This window comes from Suncus etruscus, chromosome 9 (genome assembly GCF_024139225.1).
Source record: "Suncus etruscus isolate mSunEtr1 chromosome 9, mSunEtr1.pri.cur, whole genome shotgun sequence".
Classification (NCBI taxonomy): domain Eukaryota; kingdom Metazoa; phylum Chordata; class Mammalia; order Eulipotyphla; family Soricidae; genus Suncus; species Suncus etruscus.
In genome coordinates this window covers 68,006,721-68,024,543 of record NC_064856.1, presented here as the reverse complement: position 1 = coordinate 68,024,543, position 17,823 = coordinate 68,006,721, and the positions used below count along the sequence as shown (strand labels likewise).

Sequence of the window (17,823 nt, the reverse complement as noted above, 5' to 3'; positions counted from 1 at the left end):
TTCTAATGTTAAGTGCAGGACAAAAGATCCACAAATATGAACAAATTTCATGAAGTTTGAGAGACCCATCCAAAATATTTATAGATTGTAGGCTGGTGGCTGAACACTTACCTCAATTGCTTGAGGGCCTGGGTTTGAAAGCTAGCACCACAAACAATCTTTGTTGTAGTGAGTAATATTTTTTAAGTCAGCTTTTCTTTACACTTATGCAAGGTTTCCACTTTTTCCCTTTCCCCCAACAAGCATGTATCACTTTTATGTCCAGAAAAGAAAGAACACAATCCTAGAACACGCAAATGGGTTCAGATGTGAGGGGAAGATTCAAACTCTCAAAATCACTGCCCAAGGGCTTGAGTGCTTGGTTATATGATGGTTCTGCTCTCTCAGTCAGCAAGTTAGTATATTAAACACCAGCTGTGTTTTTGGATGCCCTGTTACAGATACAACAGAGAACCAAAATGCCCTTTCCATATCTCCTGCCAGTCAATAGCTACTGAGAAGGAGATCGAACCCACATAGCCAAACACACAATGTATGTCCACAGCCAGGTACAAGGACCCCAAGAAGGGAAAGTACAGGAGAGCATAGACTCAGAGCTAGATTGTATGGTCAAGGAATTTGGCCTCTGAGCTACCTTTCAATGAATCTAAGAGACAGGGAGATCTGGAGCTCAGGAAAGGGAATTCAAGAGAAAAGAATGCCCCTCTCAGGACCGAAAGGAAGTGTATCGGGCTGGGGAGTGATCTGGAGTGATGGGGAGTGGGGTGGGCGAGGAGGAGGCAATTGTGCCATGGGAGTCCTGTAAGGGATCACAAGGCCTGAGAGCTCAGGCCGGGCAGTGGGGAGTTCAGGAAAGGGTTTATCTGAGTTTTGTCTGTTGATCATGCAAGGGATAGAACCCAAGGTCTCACATATATAAGCCAAGTTCTTTCCCACTGAGCCATCTCCCTGTCCTCATTGATAGATTTGAAGCAGAGAGTTAGATGTGCTGGGTTTGTAGATCATTTGCTGTTTCTCTGAGGATTGAATAGATGATACCAGTCAGGTCATGGCCCAGAGGAGGGGGAAGTATTGGGATGGGGTGATGTTGCTTAATGTGAAGACCCCTGGTAAATTCTCTGACAGCATGGAGGATTATGTGTGTGTTGGGTAGGGGGGCACATTGTCAAGTTTTGTATTATAAGAGTATGTATGTTTGTGTGTTGACAGGTCTTGGATCACTTGTGTGTATGTGTTGGATTATGAGTCTGAGTATTTATGTGGGAACAAGCCTTGGATTTGGGGTATGGGCGTGTGTGTATTGGTGTGTGCAGCAGCAGTGGAAATAAAACAAGAGCAGGGTGGAGCTGGGACTCCTGCCCAGGGTCCCTGAACTCTGCTTTCTTCCTGTGTCAGTCTGTAGGGTCAGTTCCCAGATCTTCTTCCACATCACTGTCCCCTTCTCTCCCCAGGTGGAACGTGCTACTCTTGGGGCTGGAACGAGCATGGCATGTGTGGAGACGGCAGTGAAGCCAACGTTGAAGTCCCAAAGCCTGTGCAGGCTCTGCAGCAGTGGCCAGGACTCCATGTGGGTTGTGGGGCTGGCCACTCTCTGGCCCTGTGCCGACTGCCCTCCCTCCCCTTGCAGGGCTCCAACTCCAAGGATGTTGGTCCTTCCCTGGGAGCTACTGCAGACACCAAACCTCCAGAAGCTGTCACAGCAGAGAAAGAGACCGGAAAAAAGGACAACTGGGAATTCTATGAAACACAGCCAGGGGTAGATGCAAATGGTTTATGACCCATGAATAAAATGACTTTTCTCACCCAGTGTATTCCAAGTGACTTGCTCCACCAGTTTGTGAGGTTGGCCTGAGAAGGGCTCCAGAGGTCCTGGGCAAAGAGTGCCCACAGACCAGGACAGGGACCATAGAGGAAAAGGAGGTGTCATGTCCTGTCTAAGGACAAACTCGGCCAGCAACAGCAAGACCTGGCCCTTCCTGGTGGGGACAGCAAACTCAACACATTCCATTCTGTTGGGTATGCCCCCCTATTCCTACCCACTTGGGTAGCCTACCCCCCACTTTCACAGTTCTCAGGATCCAAAGTATATGGCTGGTTGGTGCAAGGATTTCATGGTGCTCTGGTCAAATAAAGGGGACAAAGAGGAAGTTCTAGCACCAAGGGTGAAGCCTCTGCAGCAAGGATGGAAGGAAGCAGGGGCGAATGAGTGAGCTTGGGCAGGACATCTGTGAAGACACACCCTACCCTAGCCCAGAGACCCTGGTGAGGACAAAGGAAGTTTGAACCAGATAGTCTCAGAGGATTTAGATTGGCATGTGCCTGGGTAGAGCCAGTCTGTGGGACAGATAGCTGCTGTGCCATTTCCATTGAAGGACAGGACACAGTATATAGAAAGGAGTCAAGACCCCAGCTGTCAACATGTTTCCCCAGCAATAAGCTAGGCCTCTGGCTCTGCCCTGTGATCTTTGCTGGAACTGGCAGAATCCTTTGACCTGGGGCCCCCAATAGGTCCTCAAATAGCTGGTCTGTGAGGGCAAGACTCTGGGAAGAAACAAAGCCCAGATGTAGGCTACAGGATCCCTCAGAATCTTCAAAATGCATTTGTTAATGGCCACCTTATATCAGTGCATTAGGAGAGCCCAGCAGGCAGTTCTGGGTCTCAAACACCATCCCCCTAAAAGCAAGTGTGTGTGTGTGTGTGTGTGTGTGTGTGTGTGTGTGTGTGTGTGTGTGTGTGTGTGTGTGTGTGTGTGTGTGTCTCAGAATTTAAGGGCTGACTGGGATGGGGGTCAGTGCCAGATCATAGTGGAATGACCCTAGTTGCTGGGTCAGGCAATCTAAACCACTTCTCCTCTGGACAACCTGAACTTGGATGCTAGAAGCAGCCTTCATGAAGATCAGGGCATTTGGAAATCTGAACTTATTAGGAATTTCCCCAAGATATCTAAACTTCACCACACAGATTTATCTCCAGGTCCTTGATCCCATGGATCAATGGGAGGGCACCTCTTGACTGCCAGGGGCTCTAGAAAGCCTTTACAGACTGCCATGTGTTTCTAGAATAGAGATCAAGCCCTCTCAGCTTATCTCTAGGGTAACTTAGCCCACAGAAATAGGCAATTGAAAGGCCTCACAGGGCTGATCCTGGAGCAAGGATTGGTAGCACTGTAGTATCCACCCAAACCCAGACCTCACTCGGCCTTGAGCCTCATTCTTGGAAGCAGTCAATTCATGCTGAGAAAAGTGGCCTGCCCTGAATTCTAGGAGATTATCCAGACCACTACACCATGCTTCTCCAGTCCAATACCCAACATTGGCTGCTGGGCCTTGTCCCCAATTGGATCTCTATTTTGTCTATTTGTTGTTCTGTTTTGTTTTCTGAGGGGGCGGGCACACTCCTGGCTCTGCACTAAGAAATTATCCTGGCAGTATTCAGAGGACCGGTTGGGATGCTGATGATTGAAACTGGTGGTGGTCACAAGCAGGGCAAGTATCCTACCTGCAATATTATCTCTGGTACATTGAAATTGGGCCTGACGAGCACCTGAAGGCTCCAGGGGATAAGCAGGCCTTGTCAGTGTTTTGACTGGATCTCCTCATTATTTTGTCTGGACCCTTTGACTTGTAGCTGTTTCATCCCTTGATTCCTAACAACCTCTAAGATCTTGGAGTGCATGGGAAGCCCAATTCTGTGATCCCTTCACTAAGGGTAGGCAGAGGATGCACCCAATGCTAACTGGAGTCCTCTATGAAGAGTTTAATGGAGTGGGCTCCATGATGCCCTCATCCAGCTCTGCCTTTCTCATCTACAGATCTGTTTGATAACCAGGCCATGGCTATCATAACTGTCCCATAGTTGGTACCAGGCTTCTCCACCTGGCCAGAAATGGGGGCCAACCTGAGGAACACCCACTTGTTAATAATCAAGGGCTTTTTCCAAGTCTGTGTTTCTCTTGAAACACCTATTCTTTCTCTCTTCACACTTCTCTAAGTAAATTTCTTTCAATAAAGACTATTTTGCGGGACCGGAGAGATAGCACAGCAGTAAGGTGTTTGCCTTGCATACGGCCGGTTTGATTCCTGGCATCCCATAAAGTCCCCCAGCCTGCCAGGGGCAATTTCTGAGTGCAGAGCCAGGACTGATCCCTGAGAACCGCTGGGTGCTTCACTAAAAAAGATAAAAAGATTAAGATAACTTTTACTGGCCCAAGTGGCAGAACACATATCTTACACACACAGAGCCCCAAGTCTGATCCCCAGCAATGCCCACAGAGCACCCAACTGTGGCCTCCATACTAGCTGCCCCTGAAATAGTAAGTGGGACCCTGGGGTGTGCTCATATGCCTCAGGCCTGGCTCCTGAAGGAGTTAAAGTTCAACTTAAACACACATTCTTCCCCAATTAGGTGTAGGCACCTCCTCTTCCCTTGAGCCCCTACACTTGCAGGCCCTTACAGACCAAAATCAGATGGATTTGTCCTGGGGAAACAGTGAATTAGGCTAGGATCTCAGAGGAAAACAACCAACCAACACCCTTAGATGCCAGAAAAGAGTTTGAGGGGAAAGCATGGGAGAAAAGAAAAGGGTTGAGTCTGTGTGTGACCCACTGGTTCTGAGGACTGAGTGACCCTAAAAGACACAGATGATGGGAGAAGCCCCAGCCTTTTAGGAGCTTCCACTTCATTCTTAAGGCCACAGGGAGCATGACTGGCTGGTGTTGGAGTGACACAGGTGGGTGGTGGTTGTGGTGGTAGTGGCAGACAGCCAGGCCTTAGATACCCAGAGTTCAGGGTCCAGGAACTCTATCATTCCTGTTGATTCTTTTTTTGTTGTTATTGTTGATCATTTCTAAGCCCAGGAAGGCCCTGCAGTAGTACTGGAACCAGCCTCATTCATGGTCCTGGGTTTGCAGCACCTACTTCTTTCTCTGTCTCTAAAAGAGATATTGGGATTTGGGTTTTTGTTTTTTGCAGGGGGTGAGTGTTCTCAAGCAATGCTCATTCAGTCCCGAGGACATCAATGAGCAATTCTCGGTCAGCCAGGTGATTGGATACCATAAGGGCCTAAGGATGAGATGCTGTTTGGGTTCTACAGTGCTGAGTACCCGAGCCACCCTGGAAGCTCTGGGGGCCTCCAAAGCTGCACTCGGCAATAGTTGGAGAACCATGTATACTGGGCATCAAACAGGGCCGGGCGCATGCTACGTATATGCCCCCCAAACTGTATTCTATCTCCTGGCCCTCTGTGCAGGGTTTTGGTGGGTCATTAAACAATGGCCCAAATGCCCCATAGGAGATGCTCACTGCATGTGAGCCCCCATCTCCCATTCCCTACTGCATCCCTAAAGCCCCAGAACCTGTGCACTTTGCGTGCACTGCAGTAGAGGCTGTCTTGCTTCTCAGGGCCCATGGGAAAGGCAGCTTCCTTTGTCATCGTGTGGATCTGAGGTCCCATTGACTACAATACCTGGGCAAAGGCCTTGAAGTGACCACTGGTCCCCAATCCCACCCATTGCATAGGGCAGAAGTGGAGGGAATGTAAAATTGTTCAATGCAAATTCAGTATTGCTGAATTTAGCCTCCCACCTTTTAGCCTCCCACCTTCTCACCTGACTGTGGATTCAGACCACCCGGGACGCATCAAGGGAAATGAAATCCCGGGAAACTGACATCCACATGATTTCAACCCCAGACAATCAGTTTCTGCTCCACCTGATGCTCAGAGGGGGAATCACATGGCCACATTGGACTTTTAGTACTGGAATATCCTTGGATTCATAGTAGACAGGAAGGAGTCAGGACCACAGCCCCCTCCCAAAATCAAGCAAACCACCACCTTGAACGAGTCCAGAGTCCCAGGAGAGAGCCAAGACAGTGGCTCAGACTCTGCAGGCTGAAGACCTGGGTTTCATTCCCACTATCACATCACAACCCTACCAGAACCATTGGGAATCACCACCAAACACAGAAGCAGGAGCAGCTCCTGAGCATTGCTGGGTATGGCCTAAGTACAGAGCAAAAGAAAAGAAAGAATATGCTGGGTCCAGATAGGCCCAGTAAGGGTGGCACAGCCAGCCTCACATGCCGACTCCTGCCTTGAACACCATCACATTGAAGGAAAGGCCTGGGAGGGAGGAGGACCATGACCTCTGGGCTGGAGCTTGGCCCTGGGTACCCTCAGCGAGTCATCAATATGACGTGAGTCATAGAGAGCTCCCAGAGGCTGTTTGTCTTTCCTCAGGTCCCTAGATGTTCTTTCCCTTTGGAGAGTGGCCTCCTCTGCCCAATAGGCACTGGAGAAAAAGAGGGTATTCCTGGGACCCTGGATCTCTCCCAGCTTGAGGACAGCAGGCACCCTGGATAGGTCCTTGAGACTGGAAGAGGAGGGCGCTTACCCAGCATCCCCCGAGCCCAACCGTAGTCATTGAACAAAGGCCCAGAACTAAATCGGCGACACTTGCCCATAGCAATAAAAACCCAAGTCAGTGCTTCATCTCCAAAGTCGGTGTTTTATTCTGGAGGCCCCAGGCCAGGAGGGGTGGTGGAACTCAGGCAGGCACCACTCTTTCCAGGAAAACAGCATGCTGCTGGGAAGGCTCATGGTGTTGCTTTTTTTTTTTTTTTTTAAACTTTTCAACTCAAGCATGTGTTTCTCAAAAATATCGTCCTCCCTCCCCCCAAACCCCCCACCACCACTAATTTTAGAATCAGACCAAAGCCAAGCTACTGTCCTCAGTTTCTGTTGGGAAAATACTATATTTATTCAAGATGCAGAAGTGTGTGTCTCTGCAAACCCTCCAATTGCTTCCGAAAAACAAATCTGCTTTAGACTATACAGAAAACCATGATACAAAATTTATTTCATGCTGGAATCGCTTTGCAGAACATCGGGCATGCAGTGTTTTACTCGGCAGTACTAGAGTACACAGAAGGCAGGGCTTGTGCCTGCATAGGGGAGGAGGCTATGCCTTCCTCCCCGTGTCCTGATGGCCTGGTGCGCTAAGTAACACTTGGAAAATCCAGACACAGTTGGATGAACTACTAGGAACAATTGGTGATGGAAGTTGATCACACTGGAGCTACACACCAACGAGATGATAGACTCGACCTAGACTAGCCACTTCAAGGGTGCTGGGGAGACGTCCGCCGGGTCACAAACATGCCAAACAGGAAGAAGGCGGCAGTGTGGGAGTCCATGAGTCTACCTGGAGCAGAGTGCTTGGTTTCCGCATGAGAGATGGATTATGGAGGTGAGGTCAATATGACCGATGACTGACCGGCTGCCCTTTATGGAACCTTTGCTCTTGATCCCGTGGATAGAAAGGGAAGCGATCCATTCCCTGCCCCCCTTCACCCTTTATTCCCCTCCCCCCAAATGTACAGGTTGCTACTGAGCGCCTTTACAGTTTGGCTCCCAAGCCATGTGTGAAAGAGCTTTGAAAGAAAATAGAGGACTTTTGCTTTTAGTCTTTTCGTTGTTTAGAATGATCATACAGTTGCAGGGGTGGGTGGGGTGGGTTTTCTGTTTTACTTCATGCAAGTCATGCTAAGGAACCCCTCCATCCCCCCTCCCCAAATAAAATGAAATTGAAGGGGGGAGAAGAAGAAAAAGAAGAAAGAAAGAAAATGAAAAGAAAAGAAATCCTCTACGGTCAGTTACCATTTGGCCGTAGAAAAAGCTACGTCCGTCCTAGCACAAGGCCTGGGCCCCTCGGCCTCGTCCGGCAAACCTGCATGACGTGAATTTACTCTGTCCGAGGGTGAGGAGGGGCTGCAGGTCCACCCAGATGCTTAATAGCCATCAGTGTCCTGGGCCAAGCCGCCTGGTCAAGTCACTCTCACAGCCTCTGTCGGCATATACTTAGCAATGACAGGGCTTTCTTTGCAAAGATCTGTATGTAAAGAATACAATTAACACTTGAGCGTCTCTTCGTCTCTCCTTGGCTTTCCCGGCCCGCTGAGTATTTAGTTCTTACAGGAGGAGAAGGAAAGAGGATAGCCGCATGCAGAGGCAGGCAGGTTCTTTTCAGCCGGCGTGGATTTCCCATGCACTGATCCTGCCCCGCACACACGCACTCTGTCTCACCCTTTTGGAAAATTGGGGCAGCCCCTTAAGCTCTGGCCTGCTCTGTGTGGGGATCACAGCCTCTTCCTATCCTAAGTAAAGCCATCAGGGCTCCATGAGAGCAGGGACCCACTTATCCTGTGCAGGTGGGTGGAAGCACTTGCTCCATGAGATGGGGAAAGGAGCGTGATCACCACTGGGCTCCCTGAACTTCAGAAGCCAGGTGGGGACCGAGTCCCATCTGCTCCTTCAGGGTCACACAATGTAAGTGGACCCTATGTTGAGAGAAAGAGGTCAGGCAGCTTTTCTCCCTACCAGCCCCAACCCTGTGCTTCAGGCCTCTCCGTGGAAAATGCCAGAGATGGGGACATCCCAGCCGGCAGTCCCCGCCATGCAGCCCCATGCGGGAGCAGAAAGCCGCACTGGGGTCCAAGGGACCCCCAGACAGGGCAGGGAAGCAGGGAGCAGCCTGGGCCGGATGGGAATCACCAGCCTCTGTGGCCAGAGGACCACCCCTGTATTCTTCTCCCCTCTCCCATCTTGTCCCTAGACTTTGAATCCTGTGTCTTGTGCAATGGTTTAACCACTTTAAAGACTGGAACAGCCATCATGCCTACGAGCGAGGTCAACCATGGATCTAAAGAGCACAGGCCTGTCAATCTAACCCACTCCACTCACCTGGCAGCATGCACCCCATGTGAGCTCAGTAGACACCCCCACACATGCACCAGGGCCCAACCAGCCTGCTTCCCCCTTCCCAGCTCAAGCCGATGCTGGTAGCCTGGAGCAAGGGGACCTTGGATGCCCACCTCGAGCTTCTCCTCAACTTGTGCTCAAGCTCAAATAGAAGCCTTTTCTTCAGGGGTCAGCCTCACGCAAGAGGTCTGATATAAAGGAGCTGGAGCAGAGGCTTTCCCAAGGGGATTTGGCTCTCAACAACCATAAAGGAGTGGTCCCCACATCCATGTCCTTTCTAGAGGGCACATCTCATTTTTCTGCCAGGTCCTCCTTTACCTGCCCTGAACCCCCTACCTGGGCACACTCCTTATTTCTTCAGGACTCTGGCCTCACCCCTGCCCTAAAGCCGCCCACTCTCCATGCCCTTACTCAACCACCGCAATCTGGTCTATGGATTCCCTCTAAAACATGACTCTCCACTGTATGTTCTCAGGGCCGGACCAGACCCATCCCTTTGTTCTCCTCAGCCAAGGTACAGGGAAGGTCTCCTGCTGCCTGAGTCCCAGCTGCCTGAGAAGTCAGATGGGGGGCCCTGAAGCTATTCCTGCCATGGGCCATGGCCTGCTGTCAGCTGCTGCCTTACTTGTCTCCCTGGCTCAAGTGTGGCACCAACCCCTGGATCGCTGGGCTCCTGGTACTTTCTGCCAGCCTGACACCGCACTTGAGGGAAAAGGACTTAGATCTCCCTTGCTCCTTATAGCTCTTCCCTCTTTTATGTGCCTGGTTGCCCCTCAGCATCCCTTGCCCCCCACCCCAATCTGCAAGAGTGCGGTTGGGCCAAGGCAGAAAGCGCCGGCCCCTCTACATACCCTTTCTCATTCCTCCACCAGGTGGGCACGCGTACTCCCCGGTTGATAAGAGGAAGCAGGGTCCGTATCTCTCGCGGGTGCCCGAGCGGGTAAAGGGCAGGCCCTCATCGGGGCTGAGAGCCTGGTCTATGTGGGGGCAGTCTTCGTTCGCCAGCGCGGCCTTCGCCACCTCCCCATTCAGTTTGGAATCTTCAAACATATAAGCAGAAGCTATTGAGACACTGAAAACTGTTTAGTGGGGGTGGGGGGATAGGCCAGAGGTGGGGCAGTGGTAAAGGGCAGTCCGTCTCTCAGGAGGGCAGGGTGAGGAGGTCACTTGAGAGGAAAACAGGAAGGCTCCTGGATTTGCTCAAAGTTTGCAAAAAAAAAAAAAAAAAGATGAGTTAGTGATGGGCCCAGCAAGCACAATTCTGGAGGCCGGATCTATGAGTTCAGGGGCCAATGAGACGGGGTGGTGTGGAGGTGGTAGTGGGGAGAGGGCCAGGCACGGAGATTGGGGAAAGTACAGACAGACATGCAGGAACACTCCAGTCTGGAGACAGGACTTTGACCCACTGGAGCCTAGCTACCAGCCACTCGCACACCATGCAATGACCTGCAGTCAGGTTCTGCCCCCATCCCCATCCCCAACACCACAGCTCTGCTCTCTGCTGGATTCAACCTGACTAGAGATGCACTGACATACCCTCAATCAGCCCTGCCACAGGCCACCCGGTCTCGGTCCCCACACGACAACAACAGTCTCCTCTATCCCCTCACACCCAATGCAGTCACGCTCCTCTGTGCTTTACACCCAACACCATCACACTCTCCTCTGTCCCCTCACACCCAAAGCAATCACTCTGTCTCTTCACACCCAACCGCCCCATCACACTCTTCTGTCCTCTCACACCCAACCCCGTCACAGTCTGCTCTGTCCCCTCATAGACTCGCCAGTCACTCATCTATCTGCTTCACCCACCCAGATGGCAGCAGCGTGTTCCCTGCTCTGCCCAGGGTTGCTCAGCGTGCACAGGCACAGTGGGGATGGAAGCATGAGGTGACACGGCCATGTTGGAGAGGCCGCTCCATCCCGTCTCCTCTGGGCAGCATCGGGCAAAGCGAGCAGATGGAAGTGGGAGGACAACAGCGGTGGATGGCTCTGGTGGGGGAAGTTGAGGCTTGGCCTCTGCAGCAGCCTGAGTGGGAACCTGGGAGGAGGCTTGGGAGGGGGCAAAGTGCAGCCAGAGAGAAGAGCTCCCCTCTCCCATGTCCAGGAGCAGAGCCATGGAAGTCTTTAGAGGTTAGGTTGTCCAACCTCTACCCTCCACTAATCACCTAGGAGACTGAGCTTGACCCCCACACATAGCCCTCCAAACAGAATCTTTCTCGGGGTGGGAGCCAATTCGGCCCCACATTCCTGAAAGGGCTATCTAGGGTGAAAGCTCAAGGACAGACAGACACCAAAAGGGCCGAGACAGCAGACTGACAATCTGGCCCGATGGGCCCCTCTCCCGTGACCCTGTTCACCTCACATGAGAACACGCATGTGAGAAGGGGGTCCTTCTCCGCGCACACGCAGCGTTCCCCCGCCACGTCACTACAAAGAGGCAGTCAGTCAGAGGAGAAATGGACCAATCAGGTTTATTCATAAAGCAAATCCAAAAAAAAAAAAAAACCCATCATAATTTTGGAACTTAAAAAAAGTCTGTCGTACAAGATGGCAAAGCATTTCACGTACAGTGTGTTTCTTAGCACATCCCAGGGGCTTTGCTCCTGATTGACTGCGAACCAGAAGGGACAGTTACCTAGGTAACTCTGACACCAAGTGCGTAGAGCTGGGGTCTGCGAGCCTGGGGGCTGCCTGGTGCCAGGGGTGTCAACGAGCACATGTGTGTACGCTCAGACAAGCACGGCCTACCCCCACAATGACTCCTGTCTTCCCTCCCAGCGTGTAGGGCTGAGGGAAGCCGTGCCTCAGAGAGGGAGAGGAGCCAGAGTGGAAAGAGGAGAGTGGAATTCTAGGCACTCAGGCCTGCAAGCAACTTTCTATCCCTCTGCACTCCTAGCCTGACCTCTGGCCCTTCTGAGACTCCTCCTCTGGCCCTCTTACAGTCCAGGCTTCAGGGACAGGGGGGAATGGGCAGCCATCAGAGAACCTTGACCGAATAGGTGCTGGGCACTTCTCTCTCCCCTGACATCCAACCATGCCTGCTTTCTTCTTCACAGAGGTCTCTGGAAAGCAGGTCATGACTTCCTGGCAATGCTTAGGTTTTGCTGGGTGATGTGTCACTAAGTCTATGGTTTAGGGTACTCATCCCTGGTGAGCCTGTGATCATGAAGGCCAGAGGTGTGGGCTCACTCCTTACTCCATCACCATCTCCTTCGCATGAGAAAGCAACCAGACCCCTAGGTTCCCTGCCCCCACCCCCTATTTTCCCCAACAGGCTGGGAGTCCCTGCCACTAGAGTCCCGCCGGACCGCAATGATGAAATGGCAGCATGGGCAGCGTCTCGCGAAGATGGTTTCCAGGCTTTGAAATGGGCTGAGATGAGCGTCTGCGGGTCATTTTTTGTTAAACTTTGGAGCAAGGAGAAAGAAGCGAGGCTGGCTGGCTAGGCTGCTGGCTATGCAGCCCTGACTCGCCCCCCGACGACTTGGTACTTACTGTTCCACACGGCGGGCGCCAGGGGGCGCGCGCGGGCGGGGGCAGGGTAGGGTGGCCAGGCACTTCCAGGGGGATAACCCCAGGGATGCCCAGTGGGGGGGAGGGTTAGATTGGAAAGGCTCCAGGCTAAGTGGGGACAGTGTGTGAGACAGGAGTAGAGAACAATCACGTGAACCAGCACAAGTCATGCGACAAAACGAGGAGAGAGAGAGAGAGACGATTAGTGGAGAGAGAGAGAATGTGAACAACAGAGAGAACATCCCATCCTGGACCCCCAAAGCTCTGCTAAATTTCCCCACCTGTAGCAGCCCACCGGGGAGCACAGACCCCTTCACAATCCCAGCTTCCCACCCTGCCCTGAATCTGAGCAGACACTTGCTCAGTCTGTGCAGAGATGCCTATCTGCAACCCGACCCTGCCCGACCCAAATCCCAGGCCCCTTGGGAGCCCTTTCAAGCACAAAACCGCCCCTCCAAAGCCCAGCAGAGAGGTGGAGGGCAAGGCCACACTAGGCTTGTCCCCCCAACCCCCCGTCCCGTGAGGACTGGGGTTGCAGGGAGGATACCCCTGGACCTCAGCATGGCTCCACATTCCGGATTTCTCCCATTTTGTTCCCCATGCAGTCCCTTGGCTCACCATCGGAGCACCACAAAGGAGTGCGTATGGACAGACACATGAATGGACACGCCAGGACAGAGCAGGCAGCCCAAGCCACCCACAGGCAGTGGCCTGGGTCCCCAACTGCAGATGGAGATGGGACTCCCACTTTCTGAGAAGGAAGCAGTTTCTCCTGGGACATCTGTCCCAGGCTACCTCTGGCTTTGTGGGGTGTTCTTCCCGGAGGTCCCTGTGAGAAACATCCCCACAGTGAGGCCATGACAGCTGTGGGACAGAGAGCAGAGCCACTGGTCCCTTATGGGCAGCCACAGTAGGGGCTCAGAGAGGTTGAAGGGCAGGGCTGACACTGCTGCACTATGGGGGTGAGGGGTGGAGTAGAGGGGGCCCCAGAGACCAACATGCTGCATTTGGCCCTGAGAGTGGAAATGGAGAACCCTATGTTTCACAGAGGCCACCAAAGTGCCCTGGAGAGGTAGTGGGGCTGGAAGCTAGATCTCACCTTCCCAGCTTTAGTAGGTCCCTCCCCTGCCCCACTCCTTCACACACAGACCCTGAACCCCACAGCCATCTAGGAGCACAGGAACACAGGACAAGCTGTGAGGGAGGTGAGTGGAAAGACCTAGGGATCGAGGCCCAGTTGATTCTGGACAAGGGCGAAAATCAGAGGGTCTCAGAGTTGAGGCATGGGATATTCTTGTGGGCAGTGACATTCAGAGGTAAAGACCTGGGGGACTGTGGGAAGAGGAAGGTTCCTGAGGAACCAGGCCTGGGGCTCTAGAGGCCAAGCTTGAGAGCTGAAGATTTGTGATGCCTGAGACCTGGGGCCAGGGCCAGGGGACCCCTGAAACAGAGCTGCCATGGTTGTGGGGCCCAAGAGTTCCGACTGGAGCCCTTGGGCCTTCTCAGTTTGCTGGGATCTCTGGGAGAGCTTAGTGTGCTGAGCAGGGGTGTGTGCATGCATTGTGTGTTTGCGTGCACGGCGTATTGTATGCATGTGTGCGTGCATGCGGAGAATACTGGCATTGTCTGTCAGAGGTCTCTGTGCCTGGATGGAGTGAGCTGGGGATCCTTGACAGGCTGGCCTGGGACTCTCAGAGCACCCAAGATTGGGGACTCCTTGAAGCTGCATCAAGGGTGAACTAATCCAAAGGCTGGAGCTCTACACAGAGCTAGGCCTGGCTTACAGAGTTGGAACATTGCTTTGCTGCCTCTCCTGCCCAGGCCTCCTGTTCTAGCCTTGGAGGCCCCATGTTAGGTGCCTAGGAATCCTGGGTTGTGGCTGGGTACTGGGAAGGGTGAGGGGTCTAAGAGCCCAGAGGAACAGAGAAGGGGGCCTGGGAGTACCATGGAAAGATAAAGCCAGATCAGGAGTAGGAAGAGATTGTGAGCTAGAACAGAGAAGAATCACTTATCCATGGGGTGAGGAGGCCTGGCTTGAGGACTGCTGAACCAGCCTTCACCCTCCCTATAAGTCCAGGCACAGACTAACTGCTCCTTGTTTCCCAATTTAGCACGACTGCCCTTCCTCAGGCCATTCTTTCCTGGGAACTCCCTGTGTCCACAGAATAGGCAGATGGTATTCCATGGATAGAGGTAGACTATGGGCTTCATATCTCTGGACAAGAGCCCCATGATCCACTTTATGTGCTATATGCAGGTTCTCATAAAACTGAGAGTCCCATAACGAACCACTAGCCATGGAATATGAGAATATATCCCACGGTGACTAGTATTGTGGCAGCCCCCCTCCCCCCACCCTCCAGTGAATTCATGGGCAAACAGTTGGTGGCATATAGGTTGGGAGGTGGTATATTGCTGCTGTGGTCTCTACTGCTGGCTGCCTCCAGGAGGACCCCCAGGATGAGGGTGAGGTGGAAGGAGGTTGTTGCTGGTCAATCTGTCCCTCTAAGCTGCCCGGTGGTGGCCTCTATCTAGTCCTTTGCTCACTAGCTGCTTCCTTCCATTCAAAGGTCACCAGAAATGCCCACTCGACCATCAACCCCAACAGACAATGTGAAAGCTAGAGTCACTCCAACAAGTCCCTAAAGATAAATGCTAAACTCTAGAGTGGTGGTAGAAGATGAGTTGGTTCGGCATGCTATGCGGGGGGGAAGCTTGTCATGGAGGGCTCCAGGCCAAGGACAGGCCTGGAGCCAGGCAGCCGAAATCGGAGCAGGAATTCGACTCAGCTATGGAGAAGACATGCTCTGTTGGCTAGAGGAGCAGCCGTGCTGCTGCCTTTTGGGGGACCCTCCCCAAATACAAGCACCCTCTGTGCCATCAGCACCGCAGGGGCGTGCATTGCCAGGACCAAACTGGAGACTGTCCAGCATGTGCCAACAACACCCACCCTGCCCTGCTCTGCCCCAGGACATGGGCCAGCAGCTCAAGCAGGAGATTCACTGATTTTCTCCTGCTCACAGGATCAGCAGACCCCTTCCCCCACCCCCAGGGCTCCTGCCAAGAGAGTCCTCAGCAACCTCTCGTGTCATCTCTCCAGAACCAGGCGACACCAGCTGCGCCAACCTCCTGATGCAGGGCCCCCCATGAGGTTCTGCAATCAGGCGCCCGCCTGGTGAATTTGACTGCCCAGTATCTCCTTGGGCACCCAGGCTCAGCACCTCGAGGTGAGGAGCGGGGGGTCCGAGCTCACCCACGGAACTAAGGAAGCAGTCTGACTGAATCTGGAATCAATCATTGCTAAAGGGGGGCAGAGATGAAAGGTCAGATCGACATGCCTCTAAGAGGTTTCCTACCTGCTCTGTTAATTTCTAAAATCTCTTCCTGGGCCAGCGGGCATGTGTCACTCTGAGTACTGTGGTGTGGAGAGTTTACGACAGATTTACAATAATTGGGAGATCCCAGCTGCGGTGGCCGTGGAATATGCTTCTTTTTTTTCTTTGGTAGTTTCTGCTTAGCCATGGCTAAGGAGTAGTACATGCCGAAATTGTTCACGATGACCGGCACAGGCATGGCGATGGTCAGTACCCCTGCCAGCGCACACAGCGCTCCCACCAGCATGCCAGACCACGTCTGCGGGTACATGTCTCCGTAGCCCAGCGTTGTCATGGTGACCACAGCCCACCAGAAGCCAATGGGGATGTTCTTGAAGTGGGTGTGCTCGCTGGCGCTTGGGTCATTGGGCTGGGCCCCTATCCTCTCAGCATAGTAGATCATCGTGGCAAAGATGAGGACGCCCAGAGCCAGGAAGATGATGAGCAGTAAGAACTCATTGGTGCTGGCTCGCAGGGTATGGCCCAGGACCCGAAGGCCCACGAAGTGGCGGGTCAGCTTGAAGATGCGCAGGATACGCACAAAGCGGACCACCCGCAGGAAGCCCAACACATCCTTGGCGGCCTTTGAGGACAAGCCGCTGAGGCCCACCTCCAGGTAGAAGGGGAGGATGGCCACAAAGTCGATGATGTTGAGCGAGTTCTTGATGAACTCTACCTTGTTGGGGCAGAAGATGACACGCATGAGGAACTCGAAGGTGAACCAGACCACACAGACGCCCTCGATGTAGGTGAGGAAGGCCTCCGTTTCCGCTTCTCGGTAGTAGCGCACCTGCGTGCCATTCCGGACGTTCTCGATCTCAGTCTTGTTCACGATGGGGTTGAAGCGCTCATGCGTCTCCAGGCAGAAGGTGGTGATGGAGACGAGGATGAAGAAGAGGGAGGCAAAGGCCACATACTGTAGAGGAGAAAGATCAAGTCAGAGGAAAGCACTCTTAGCCAGAACTGAGAAACCAGGGCTGCCTGTGTCAGGTCCAGAGGCTGGTGCTGGGGGAAAATTCCCTCATAGCAACCTTCCCCCCCCACCACCACCTCGAACAGGAAAATGCTGATGCCATTGGAGCTAAAAAACACAAAAGGATAGTACCTGAGTTCCCAGAAACAGATACCCACTAAATTCCCTCATTCAATAATCTTTGCCTGAGTGGCAAAAACAAAGCAAAATTATGTAGGAAGCCACTGTGTTTTTCAGGTGCTGGGTCCACCTAACTACTTAGTGGCCCAATCCACTGGGACAGAAAGGTGGGGCCATCTTGGGTGGAATTGGGCTCCTCAAAGACAGCCGTCTTTTTTCCTAGCTCCAGACTATGCTTTCTTATCCCCAGAACTTACAAGATCCTTTCAGTCTCCTAGAATGGAAGGAGATGTCTGCCAGCTGTGGAGCTCCCAGACCTTTTACACAGCCTTCAAGCTCTTTGAGTTTGCCTCATCCAAAGAGAACTGGACAGCCCACTTCTGGAGATCTTTACAGAGTAGCCAATGATGGGATTCAGACATCAGGGGGACTGGACTAGGACTCCTCAAAGGCACCCCAACTTAAGTTACTTTTTTTCTCCTACTCTCTGCCCTCCGCAGAGTCAACAGGGAAAAAAGTTCATGAGGGGTGGGTCCTCCAAATCTCACCCAATAAAGAAGATAGCACAGCCTGTCTAGAAACAATTGCTCATGCTCTGAACTCCCACTGGGAAGAAAGGACACCTGGTTTACTTTGGCAGTGCCTTCACTCTCCCTATCTTCACCCCTAGACTCCAGAAGACACTGGAATGAGAATCAAGTAGTTGGCTTTAATTCTTCTCAGACTGATTCCAGGCATGATCTCTTCCTGCAGCCTCAGGTGGGTCTCCTGAAATTTAAGACATGGCACTGTTTTCCTTGCCACCTCCTTGTCAATCAGTTCTTCTCTAACACACAACTGGTCACATAACTAACATGTTCTGGCTGTTCCTCTCCATGCAGACTCCCTTCTTTCAACTTATTCAAAACAAAGCATGGCCTAGACATAAAAAGTTTACATATTTATATTCCTGAGTGGCCCTATATGAACTTAAAGAAAGATCGGGTCCCCACATTCTCCATAGTAACAGCAGGGACCATTTTTTTTCAGCTGGTGTGACACACATCTTCAGTGTTATTGGGGTCAGCAGGGGATAGGTTGG

General features: G+C 52.4%; 2 protein-coding genes across 2 annotated transcripts in view; one reads left to right on the top strand and one right to left on the bottom strand.

Moving 5' to 3' along the window:
* SERGEF (secretion regulating guanine nucleotide exchange factor) overlaps positions 1 to 1,802 on the top strand; it is a 286,373-nt gene extending 284,571 nt beyond the window's left edge. The window contains exon 11 of the mRNA XM_049781050.1: positions 1,452 to 1,802. Coding sequence (XP_049637007.1) covers positions 1,452 to 1,777 — 326 coding nt within the window. The 3' untranslated portion in view covers positions 1,778 to 1,802. The remainder of the gene's footprint in view (positions 1 to 1,451) is intronic.
* Positions 1,803 to 6,734: 4,932 nt separating this feature from the next.
* The window catches only part of KCNC1 (potassium voltage-gated channel subfamily C member 1), a 71,887-nt gene continuing 60,798 nt past the window's right edge, over positions 6,735 to 17,823 (bottom strand). Inside the window, 3 exon segments of the mRNA XM_049780676.1 lie at positions 6,735 to 7,890; positions 9,611 to 9,799; positions 15,632 to 16,565. Of these exon segments, the coding sequence (XP_049636633.1) occupies positions 7,826 to 7,890; positions 9,611 to 9,799; positions 15,632 to 16,565 (1,188 nt within the window). The 3' untranslated portion in view covers positions 6,735 to 7,825.